General features: G+C 45.4%; 1 protein-coding gene across 1 annotated transcript in view; it reads right to left on the bottom strand.

The window, feature by feature from the left end:
• The window catches only part of CCDC149 (coiled-coil domain containing 149), a 100,912-nt gene that overhangs the window by 4,786 nt on the left and 83,437 nt on the right, over positions 1–12,689 (bottom strand). Inside the window, exon 11 of the mRNA XM_021679407.2 lies at positions 6,514–6,630. Coding sequence (XP_021535082.2) covers positions 6,514–6,630 — 117 coding nt within the window. The remainder of the gene's footprint in view (positions 1–6,513; positions 6,631–12,689) is intronic.

Below are 12,689 nucleotides of genomic sequence, written 5' to 3'. Positions count from 1 at the left end.
GTACTACATATGTCCTTCAGGGCTATGAACCGAACTATCCTCTCCCCCACCCAAATTCATATTTGAAGCCCTAATCCTCAATATGATGGTATTAGGAGGTGGGGCCTTTGGGAGGTGATTCAGCTTAAATGTGGTCATGAGGATGAAGGCCCTATGATGGGATTAGTGCCCTTTAAGAAGAGAAAGAGACACCAGAGTTCTTGTTCTCTCCCTCTCTCTCTCCCTCTCCCTCTCCCTCTCTGTCTCTGTCTGTCCCTCTCTCTGCCATTGAGGACACAGCAAGAAAGTGGATGTCTGCAAGTCAGGAAGAGAGGATCCTCACTAGACACTGAACCTGCTGGCACCTTGGTCTTGGACTTCCCAGCTTCTAGAACTGTGGGAAATAAACATTTGTTGTTCAAGACACTTCCCTGATAGTATTTTGTTATAGAAGCCTCAGCTGACTAAAACACTCATAGTTTCTTGCATCTGCCTCTTCCTCTCCTTTCCCAAGGCAGACCTTCTGCAGTCACAGCTTGATTTCTAAGGCTTCCCTACATAAATCATTAGGTGCATTTCCCAAAATTTCAGCTGGATTTGACTTAACATCACCTCAGCCAACGAACGGGTAAGCATTCAGAAAACAAGTGCAAACCACTCCTGATAGTTCATAAACCCAGCCCCTGGCAGGCGATAGCTACGTGGTGACTATTAATAAGATTTATATGAATTTTTGAGAATTACTTATATCATTTAGAAAGACTGAGTATTCAAAAGTGCATACCTCTAACTACATGTAGCCTAAAAAGTCAATAAGATCTAAAAAGTTTGAATTAAAATGCAGCCTAGAATTTCTGCAACATGTAACAATATTACTCTATGTGCATTCCATTTTAACTGTGAGATGGTGCATAAAGGTATTTGTTAATAAGAATAGTATGTGGGGGTGCCTGGGTGGCTCAGTTGGCTAAACATCTGCCTTTAGCTCAGGGTCATGATCCTGGAATCCCGGGATCGAGCCCCACATCTGGCTCCCTGTTCTGTGCGGAGCCTGCTTCTCCCTCTCCCTCTGCTCTTCCCCCTGCTTCTTGTCTCTCTCTCACATAAATAAATAAAATGCTGAAGAAAGAGAAAAGTATGTTAAAGGTATGTTTTGAACATCTATTTATTTAATTAAATAACTGCATGTGATTTTGAGGCTTTATTAACCTAATCAAGCATTTACAAGGGCTGAACCCTGGTAAAAACTCTGAGAAACTCCAGAAGCAATGAAATATTAGTGAGCTTAGATGCACCAGAAGTCTGAAATGAGACTGAGATGAAGGGGATGCAGGAAGAGATGGTGGTAGATAGAAGAGGTGGATGTGATGCTTGGCACACTGGAATCACGGGGCGGGGCGGGGGGGTGGCAACTCAACCTGGACCACTGTCCCCACACCCCAGGCCCCATACCTCTGGTTCTTCTGGTTCAAATCTGCTTCCCACATTCAAAAAAAAGCCATTTTCTTTCTCTTTAGCCTTTCTGATGTTCACAGACAAAGTCCCAGGGGCAGAAGTTCGACCAAATCTACTTTATACTTTCTAAAGCCTGTATGTAGTTACGGACAGCTATGTATTACTGTCCTAAGAACTCAAAGACCTCAGGAAGTACTGTACCTGAAAATGAGACCATGACTTGTCCTTACAGTGAAATTCATGAATATGTAAATGAAGGAATGATGCAAGCCTTGACTTTTGAGAAAATAACTATTCAGATCGGTTTTGGCCTGGATAATGTAACGTTCATACCTAACAGGTTTCTTTGCTCCTAGTCTCCCCCTGCTCTAATCCAGATGGCTTGGAGAGGGACCTTGCCTCGAGTTTTGCTACTCAAGGTGGGGTCCGTGGAGAGCGGTGGCACCATCGCCTGGGAGCTTGTTGGATGTGTAGGATCTCAGGTCTTGCCCCACACCTACTGGTTCGGAGCCTGCGTTTTAACAAGATTCCAGGCGATTTGGGTGCACATGACAGTGTAGAAAGCACTGAGAGCTTTAACACAAATCTGACTATGCCTTTCCCCAGCTATCAACCCTTCTAAGGCTGCTACTGTCTCAGGGACATAACCTAAGCTCTTGGCCTGACATTCAAGGCCTTCGATGACTCAACCTCCATCTACCTTTCTACCTGACATCCCAACTCTTGCCCTCATATCCCTACACCCCAGCCACACCTAACCCTTCATGGCATCCCAGTCCTGCCCTCTGAGCCTTTGCTTAGGTGGATGATGCTGCCATGGCCATGGTTCCTGTATGTATCCAGATGGCCAGCTTCAACAGTCAGTGTGACCTCCATCTCCACTACAAAGCCTGTTTGATGAAATCCGGACAAAAAGTAATCTCCACAGTGCCCTAATCTCCACAAAGCTGTGTCTAGACCCCCAAGGGAACTTTGTACTTTTTACTTTTTTACACTTAAGTTGTTACTTATGTATAGTTAGCTTATAAAAATCACCTGAAGTATAAAATCTTACCCGATAAACCTTACCCATGTTCTATAGTAGGGACTCAATAAATAGCTTTATATTAAATGCTTGGATCTATGGGCATACATATGAATACATGAACAATTGAGTATATTAGTACATATATGTAAATGCCTTGCATCAAAAAACGAAAGCAATCCTTGAATTTATGGTATCCGTTCTAAGTTGTATTCAGGTTGCTACCCTAAAAGTTCTCAAAAGGGCACTTCCGGAAAAAAAGACTTCTAACTCACACGAACATTTAGCTACATCTGAGGTAGCTCAGGGCAGCAATAACATCATTTTCATACTAACAAAAGAAAATTTTTATTGTAGTTGTACAAGTTGAGCAAGTTTCCAGCACAGGGCAAGAAGCTTTATTCAAAAGGAGTAAATTATGGTCTTTTCTGCAGTTAAATTTTTCACCAACATGAGATGAATAAACTCCTTCTGGAAATTACTCTTATGAAATTACTTCTTCCAGGACACTTAATAGTATATTCTGGTGCCCCTGAAAAATTAATTAACCTTACCTGTAACAACCTAACCCCTAAACCATTTGCGGTGTTTTTACCGTGGGTCAGGTTAATCTTCTCTACCTTAATTTACATCTAAGTGAGGGTGGTCTAAATTACACTGGGGCCTTTTGGTCGCTGGTACTTTGCCTTGTGCCATTTCTTTAGATGACCTTCTGCTCATGTCCAAACGTATGAATCTTTTTTAAAATGGCAAACCTCTGAGATTACCAGGGAGAACTCTGCAACCTTTTTTGGGGGGCGGGGGGAGGAGAGAACACTGCTGCCATCCTTAGAGGTCAAAACACAGCACCAAGCGGGGGATGGGCAAGGCTGTAGTTCTGTTGTTTGGTCCTATCAGGGATGTATTTTTTTCTGAGAAAGTCTGGATGTTAAGAGCCTCGGGACCATAAAGATATTGGGACCAGGCTCCACCTGGGATTAGATTATGGATCATCAGCAAGATTTATCAATCCTCTCCTCCCTTTTGTTATCCAAAAGATATCTAAAAAGTATACTCCAGTCCTTATCAGGAGACAAAGAAAAGTTACTGAAAATGTCACAACTGTTGATCTGTAGACCTAGGGCTTCTGCTACTTGCTGGGGGAACAAAACTCTTCCTGTACCTCTGTGATTCTGGAATGTTAACTCTTCAGCTGTGAGAGTTTTCCTTTTCCTTTGAGAACAGACACAGAGCATTGCCATTTCCATAAAATAAGGATTTTTGAGCTCAGCATGGGAAAATATTATTAGAAAATAATAGTAATTATTCTGTGCCGCTTTACAAAACAGAATTAGTATCATTAATGCGTATTAATAACAAAACACATATCAATAATGATGAGGCAATCAACTGATACAAACGCATTATGACACAAATAGTATGGAAAGAAGAAATATTTTCTCGAAAAGATGAAGAAAAAGTAGCTCTTTGTAGAAAGAGTGTTAGGCTCCTAAAAATGTGTCACCCTCCCACACTGGCCCAAAGGGGACATTCGTCTTCTTTTGTTAACTGATCTCTGATGGGCTTTGTCCTCCCAAGTGTGAGCTTCTTTCAGTTGGAATTAATCAGAGATGCGGCGGTGATGAGACCATCCCAGCCGCTGCCAGCCACTACATAAATGCTTCCTTGTTCCCACCCGCACTGGTGAAGGACAGAGTTGGAACAATGAGAGCTAATGATGGAACTCTGGAAGCTATCATTTCGAATCAGGCCATTACTTATGCTACCCTTGTGAAAATCAAGCCAGGCTCATGTTCCATTTCAGCTCAGGGGGCCCTGGGCCCACCCAGGGGCTAAACAAGCTCAGAGCAGACAGAGGGCTTCGGATCCCCATGTGGACACTGGATGCTGGCACGGGATGACCATTGGCCAAGGCATGTTCCAGACTGCGTGGTGGGTCATGGCGTGTTACAGGCCAGGCTTGCAAAGAGCCACATGCTGCTGGCTGGAAAGATCCAGGCTTGCCTTCTGGCCAGTGTGAAGCCCACCTGAGTCAGGCGCTCTCTCTAAGAATTCTCCCTGCATATGCTTGGGGATCCCCTCTGTTGAAATCCCAGACCTGTCCTATTCTTACCATTCTATGTACTACTGTGAGGAATTGAGACAAACTTCAAAACATAGCTGTACAGATGCATAAGTGAGCCTTGCTGAGGCCAGCTCAGATCAGCAGAACTGCTCGTCGGATCCCAAGACTCATGATAAATAATGCACAGTAGTTGCTTTTAGTTCTAAGTTTTGGGGCGGTTTGTTACACAATGGTAGCAAGTGATTTAACTAGTTAGTACAGTTTGATACAAGCACAGTTGTTATGTCAGATAATCATCAGGTTAGAAAGCGGGTAGGTCAGGTTGCAGGGTAGCGATTTTAAGTGGGAGACAGCTGGGAGCCACTAGAGATTTCTGAGCAGGGTACACACATATTGGAGAGTAGTGCTCCAGAAGCTTTATCCTATAGCAGCAGGGGGAAGATGGGAATGAAGTAGGGAGAGTCTAGAAGACAGGAAATACGGCACCAAGCCGTGCCGAGGAAGTAAAGAGGGTTGAGCTAAAGCCAGAGGGGATGGGAATGGAGGTGTGAGAAACTCTGAAGAAAGAGTGGCCACAGAGCAGATATGGATGAGGAAGGAAAGTTGACAGTGGTCGATGATGACTCCAGGTAGCTGGGTGGCTGAGAGAGTGACAAAAAATGGGAAGCAGCATGGAGAACTGGTGATGTCATACTTGAGAAGTCCACAGAATATTTAGGTGGTAAAGTTTGCACTTTGGGAAATAAGGGACTGTAGCTCTGCAGATGGCATCCAGTGGGAGAAAAATATTTCAAGAATATTTTCATAGAGGTGATGGTTGCAGGTGTGACTCAGAGCAATGGAGGATGGAGAGAAAATACAGAAATCAAGGAAACAATCTTGGCACCTGCATACTGGGCATATTAGTTACCCACTGCTGGGCCACAAGTTACCTCAAAACTTAGCAGCTGGAGACTCAGGAGCCTGGGAGCAGTTTATCTGGGTGGTTCTCACTAGTGGTCGCTCATGAAATTGTCATCAAAATGTTAACTAGGGCAGCTGTCATCTGGAGGCTTGACCGGGGCTGGAGAATCTGCTTCCAAGATGGTGCACCCAGATGGCTGGTGGCTAGAAGGCTTCAGTTCCAGACCACATGAACAGCATGTGGGACTGCTTGGGTATCCTCAAGACATGGCAGCTGGCTTCCTCCAGAGAGAATGACCCAAGACAGAGAGAGCAAGGAAGATCCCATATATCTTTTCTGACCTAGCCTAGGAAGTCACATACTATCACTTGTGCTGTATTCTATTAGTCACACAGATGAACCCTGATACAGTGTGGAGAGGAATATACAAGGGCATGAATACCAGGAAGTGGGGATCATTTGGGGCCATACTGGAAGCTGGCAATCACACTGGGGGGTAGAAAAAGAAGACAGACAAAACTTAGAAAGGTGAGGGATAGTTTAGCTGGGGAAACAAGACTGTCACATGGGAAGACAGATGCCTCTCATACTTGCAGGCTCCTCTGGCACCTAAATGGGCCTGTGATCTCCTTCAAAACACTCTGCCTCCAGAAAGTGTGCCTGGTAGAGGAGAAGCTTTTATTCTCCTTTCAACTAACTCCCAGACCACTTCCCCTGTGCCTGGCAATGTGTTGAGATCTCCCCAAAGTTGGCACCATCATCTCGCCAGTTTATAGGTAAGGAGACAGGCAGAAGTTACTAGTCCAAAATCTGAGAGCCAACACAATGTGGGAGTGGACTATGAGCCTGAGCTGTTCAAATCCTGAGCCCTTTCTCTTAACCTCTATGTCACTGTGCTGAGTACAGAGGCCTGTACTCTTCTGCTGGAAGCCCCAAACAACACAAACCCATATAAGCAACAAGAGGAAATGCGAGGGATGACCCCACAGTGCCCCAGAAGCTACAGGAAGGAGCTGAAGTCCACTGAGCCCTGCCTCCGTTCCAGGCACAGATCAGGCAGAGACAGAGAAATCAAGGCGTGCTTACCGTCCTCAGAATTTGCTTTGTTCTCAGTGGGCTGCTCGATGAACTTCAGCAGTGGGGATCTTGATCTCTGTATGGTGGGAAGAGCAGGGTCACTGAACAGTATGGTGTCCTTGCCCCCTGTCATGGAAAAGGGGAACATGGACATATTATGTCACCAGTGGAGTTGTGGTTATGTTCGCCCCACACAATGGACTGGCTGTTTGGGTGAACAAGGCACTTTCTTTAATCATAGGTAACGCTGCAGAAGGGCAATGGCCAGCCGGCCCGTTCTGTAGTGTGAGGACCAGGCAGTGAGGTCCAGGGCCAGTCTGTGAGTCTGCTCAGGACATGGCCGCCCACAAATGCCACCATGAAGGAGAAGCCTGGTATGTTGGCCAAAAACCGAATGGCTTTGATCTGGGTGAGAAGAGAACAGGCATAACCACAGCAGAGGGCTGAGGCGTGCCGGCTCTGGAGCCAAACTACAGGGTTTGTTTTCTGGACTCCGTCCCTTGCTAGCTGGCTGACCTCAGGCAAGTCACTCAGCCTCAGAGCCCTCGTCTGTAAAATGAGGAAGAAGAACAGCACCTACCTCATTGGGCGGTGGTGATGAAATGAACGGATTCATGTAAAGCCCTTAAGCATTTCACTAGCACTCAATAAATGTCATATACTGAAATTATCATCTTACGGTGTAGACAGCACTGCCATACGCTACCTTTGATTTAATTCAACGTGGTCATTTAGATTGAGTAACGACTCTGTCATAAGGCGGGTAGTCTCAGATCCCCCAAATTGTCATGGCTAAACTTTCACTTAGAACATATAGTCCCCTACCAGCCAAACCCTTGTATCCATTTGTATGAACTCCCCCAGTGGATGGAGAGGTTGAGGGAAAGAAGACCCTCACCGCTCTATTGTGGAGGCCATGGCAAGTTCTGGAAGTCAGGAACAGGAAGTATGGCTCTGAAACGTGAGCATCGTGACCACAGACACACGGACACAGAACATGTGGACATAAAGGGAATGCTGCCCAGCAGTCAGGAGAGCACAACAAGTAGGATTTGACCCCAAACTTCTGTCCACAAGGGCTTGGGATTCCCTCAGTGGGAATCGCAGTGCCCAAAATGAAAACCCCAGGGCTGTGGGCCGAGCCTATTCTCCAGCCTTAGCCGTCTAACTCTGAGCAAGACCTATTCTAAAGCCAAGCCCCTAATCTTTCTGGGGCTCAGATCAGGGGCCCCAAAACTCTGTGATTTTACTCGGTTTCAGGTTCAGTGGACACAGAATGGTATTTCTGTAAAGATGTTCCCACCTTTAGAGAACCAGGTGAACCTTGGGACTGTACCTCTGAGCCCTCAGTTTGTTCCCAGTACTGTCTTCCCATTAGGGAGCTTCATTTCCAAGACTGTAGGAGAGAGTTTGGCATATGGTAGGTGCTTAATAAAGAGCCGGTATGTATCTGAATACACGGGTAATGGATTCTTGGGACTGCTGATGTCGTGGTGAGCACAGGTGCTCGCTGCTGCCTCCGGCAGATGGGATATGTTGTTAGCAGCAATCAGCACTCTGGGTTCGGCTGAGGGGCATCCCAGAAGAACAGAAATCTGATAGGAGCCTACCTGAAAGCTCTCCACCAGCACGGCTATTGTCTCACATGCAAAAAAAATCCAAATCTTCAGGGACACAGTCTGGAGAAGTGTCCCAAAGAGAACTGTAGATCTACAGGTTGGGATATTGTTAAGAGGCTCTCAGAAAAAAAGAAACACAATCGGGTCTCCTTTTGTACTGTAAAGATACAATGTGGAAACACTGCGAGGGATTAATGGTTCCTCTGAACGCAGAGCAGACACCTCAGTGTGGAATTCTTTTGTTTCTCTCCATCAAGACAACAGCTACTGTCCTCAAGTCAAGAGAGACTGCATTTCGGGGCGCCTGGGTGGCTCAGTTGGTTAAGCGACTGCCTTCGGCTCAGGTCATGATCCTGGAGTCCTGGGATCGAGTCCTGCATCGGGCTCCCAGCTCAGCGGCGAGCCTGCTTCTCCCTCTGACCTTCTCCCCTCTCATGCTGTTTCTCTCTCTCTCACTCTCTAATACATAAATAAATAAAATCTTTTAAAAAAAAAAAAGAGAGACTGCATTTCTTGAGCCATCTTTCTCTACAGGTAGACCGGCTGTTCTTGCAGGAAGAGGCACACTCTGCCCCTTTGTGTCCCAACCAGCCTTCCAAGTCCCCTGTGCTCTGGTGGCTGAAGAATCAGAATTACAGGCAGAGCGGGGAGCTGGCCTCAGTCGAGGGACTAAAGTGGCCTGAGGGAAGCCCTCAGCCCCTCCTGTCACAAGGGATTCTCTAGGGTGCAAGGTGTCCCTGGTCCTCTCCAGCCACAGAGCATCATCCGTTCCATAGTAGCTCCGCAAAAACACTGGAGCCAGCCCTGCGAAACCTCTCCCAGAGTCTGAGCAACAAGCATTAGTGAAGGAAACCGAAGCCACGACTCGTCCATGGCCAATCAAGGTGGAGGCTGGAGAGAGGCTGAACACTTCCTGAAATTCCTACCTGGAGAGATCATGCCCTAATCTGAAGGTAAAATGGCAAGATTTGGTCATTCTTGCAAAGTGTTTGTTGAAGGATTCAAAGACCTCCTTGGAAGCCTGTCCTGTTGTTTCTAAGTCTGGATTCCATCTACGCTGATGAATGTGAGCTCTAATCTGATAATCGGCTGTCTCATTGTTTCATTCTGGTGCCTTGGTCTGCAGGAAGAGGGGTGGGGGAGGTGACCCACAAAGAGTCAAGTGGCAGCTGGTGTGGAAGGCCACACAGGCCCCTCTGCTTGCCAGGCATGTGAGTGTCTGGAAACCTTCCTTATTCCCAAGTAATTTCAAAATGCACATTTTCTTCCTCAGGCTGATGCTTCGAGTGGAGAAGAGAGAATTAAATGAAAAACTCAAAGAGCCCGACTCTGCTCTTGTCAGGTTTTTTTTCTAGCTTTCAGCATTTCTTTTTAGAGCAGGAGCACATCCAGGAAACCTCCCCACAGAGCCCCCAGGCACCACTCTCCCTGCAGAGGCCAGCAAAGGGCTGCGGGACTGAGGCTGGTGGTGGGGGGGGTGTCATTCCCTTCCGGGGGACCAGGTCAGTTGCGCCCCCCCACTTTCTTGCAGGAGCCCCATGCCTTCCCACCTCTTGGGAACCGATGAAACAGTTTGGAATATGCTCTGCTATCCAGATGATTTCTCCACGTGGACTGTGGCATTTGTCAGACTTGCCTACTTTCCAGCAAGATCACAAATTTTCCCCAACTCTGTTGAACAACATGGAGAACTACATATTTGTTGGCTGAGAGAGTGAGGAGGGAGGGAGATGAGACTCAAAGAATACTCATTGCATGCTCAAAGTCCAAGAGCAGTTCTGTCTCAGAGTAAGGCAGAATTCACCACTGCCCTTTGGAGTCTCAGAGGAGACTGTTCTGGCTTCTGAGTCCTTCTCCAGTCCCCAGCTGATCTAACCACTGCCCCTTCCCCTCAATTCCTCTCTTCTCTGAACTACAGCTCCCCAGCATGGGTGGAAACACCTGAGTTCTAATACCAGCCTCTGTGTCCCTTCAGTATCCTCTCATTTCCTAAACCTTTGTTTTTTCCATCTGAAATGAGGGGATTAGACTAGATCAGGAAAGGGGAAATGTTTTCTCTCACATGTCAAGTCTAACCAGGAGGGGGCTTCCTGGAAAGCCAGTGTGGATACCTGTTCTGAGGGCCATATGTGAGGGCAGCATGCAAGAGCCATGTGATTGATTAGTAATGTCTGCCACTGGCATGGGAATGGGTGTTTTGTAATATACACCAAGTATTCGCCATCCTTGAATTCTTTGCTCTTAACTCTCCTTCCAGGTCTGACATTTGATGACTCTTCACGTTCATCACTTACACCCCAACACCTTTATCACTCGGCACTTAATTATATATCATTTTGTGTTTTTTTCTCACTGCTAGATGTGTATGCATCTTGCTTCCCTAATGGGACTATGGATTCTTGGAGGGGGCACGACTAGAATGCCTGATAGAGAACTGAATTCACAAAGTTGATGCTCAAAAAGGTAGGAACACATTGATGGACTGATTTACTGAAGAAGGCACTGATCCTTTCAGATGCTAGTAAATAAGAGAGAGCTAGCAACTCTCTGACTACTAGGACTCAGTCCCCACCAGGGGGCCAAAACACTGACATGGCTTCTACCTAGGGAGAGGAAAAAAGTGGAAGAGAAAGAGGAAGAGGTGGAGAAGAAGAAAGGATGAGAAGGAGGTGGAGGTACAGGAAGGGGAGGGAGGGAAGGAGGAAGGAGGAAGAGAACATACTGCCCCTTGCTCCACTATTCGGTAGGTTAAATGGCGACCACAAAACAATGAGCGGATGGAAGGGGCTGACTGAATTGATGCTGCAAGAGGCCCTTCCCTTACTATTTCTCACCGCGGTTTAAAAACGATCACACGGAGATGCCTCGTTGTGACATCCTTCACAACTGCAGCAAAGCAATCCTCTTTCCCTTACATCAACCGTATCAGATCTGGGGAGTCCCCACTGTTTTCTCTGTACTCCCACTCTGTGTCTGTGTGGAGGCCAGATACTAGAACAAACATGGCCATGGCATAAAACCCATCTAGCCAGGTCCCTCAAAGCTCATTTTACCGTTTAATATTTGCTTGGTACTAATTGAATTCTCTATTTCAAAGGACTGTTCTAATCAGAAAAGTGCAATGATACATACAGAATGCATTTCTATTTATTTACATGCAGGGATGATATTAATGCACTGCTGATATTAGCCACAAACACAGATATTTTAAATAGAACATACTCCCGAATCCTACTGAAACATTGTAGCTCAGGCCTTCAGGCAGCAATAAGAAGGAAAGAAAGAATTGTTAATGCATAATAGCCATTCCAGCCCAGACCAAACAACACCAGAGAAAATTCTTAGCGTTCCTTTACTTATTCAACTTTCATCTTTTTTACGTAAATTGTAGAAATAAAACATCATGAAATTTCACTAAGTCATTTGGAGGAAAAAAAACAAACAAACATCAAAACTCCAGTCTATGCACAGAAATAGCAATCTGACTGCACAAATAAACGATAAATTTGCCTGACTGCGCTGAAATTCAATGCAATAAAAGAAAGACCTTCAAAGAAGATAAGGTTTTAACTGCATCAAAAGGTTCCTGTGCAAAATGGATCATTCAAATCCCCAGAATGGCACTTGCCACTAATTAGTTCTGTTAGGTCTTTTGACATCAAGTTCAAGGAATCTCTGCTAAAACTTCCAATTTATGAAACGCACTTGTAGGCAACCGAAGGCAGCTATTCAGATTACATTAAGAAAACGTGTTGTTGTCCATGTCCCTGCGGCAATTTTCATTTCTCGAACATTATAGGGCAGCAACTGATACGATTCAAGGGTAGAGGAGGCTGGTTTGTGCAGAAAGGGTAAGTAACTAAAAATATATGTAAATGTTGCTCTCAGGGAAAGAGGAGGGGGTGGAAAATGATAAATACAAGTTTCTGGAGAGTGTAAAGAAAAGGGGAATAGCTGATGGGGGTCTCACGAAGTGGGTATTTTACCAAGACAAACAGGATAAATATAGCTAATTAAAGTGAAACATCAGAGTTTTCCTCACACTGTGTACAATTGTGGGGGAAAAAAAATCTCCAAAGGAAATTTTGATTTTCAAGCTGCATAAAATGGGACAGGGAGGGGCGCCTGGGTGGCTCAGTCATTGAGTGTCTGCCTTCGGCTCGGGTCATGATCCTGGGGTCCTGGGATCGAGCCCCACGACAGGCTCCCTGCTCCGCGGGGGGCCTGCTTCTCCCTCTCCCACTACCCCCCCCCGGCTTGTGTTCCCTCTCTCGCTGTCTCTCTGTCAAATAAATAAATAAAGTCTTTAAAAAAAAAAAATGGGACAGGGGAAGAGAGGAGAAGAAGTTTCTTATACTCATTTTTATATTCATTTTTGGGAATGATAATTAAATAGAACAAATTTTTGTCAGTATATTTATTTTTAGGTATCATTCATTTTTTTAGGAATGATAATTAAATAGAACAAATTTTTGTCAGTTCTTATATTCATTTTTAGGATTGAGGAGTAAATTGAACAAATCTTTGTACATTCTTATATTCATTTTTAAGGATGATAATTAAAAT

This window comes from Neomonachus schauinslandi, chromosome 2, assembly GCF_002201575.2.
Source record: "Neomonachus schauinslandi chromosome 2, ASM220157v2, whole genome shotgun sequence".
NCBI lineage: Eukaryota > Metazoa > Chordata > Mammalia > Carnivora > Phocidae > Neomonachus > Neomonachus schauinslandi.
This window is presented reverse-complemented; position numbering and strand designations above follow the sequence as displayed.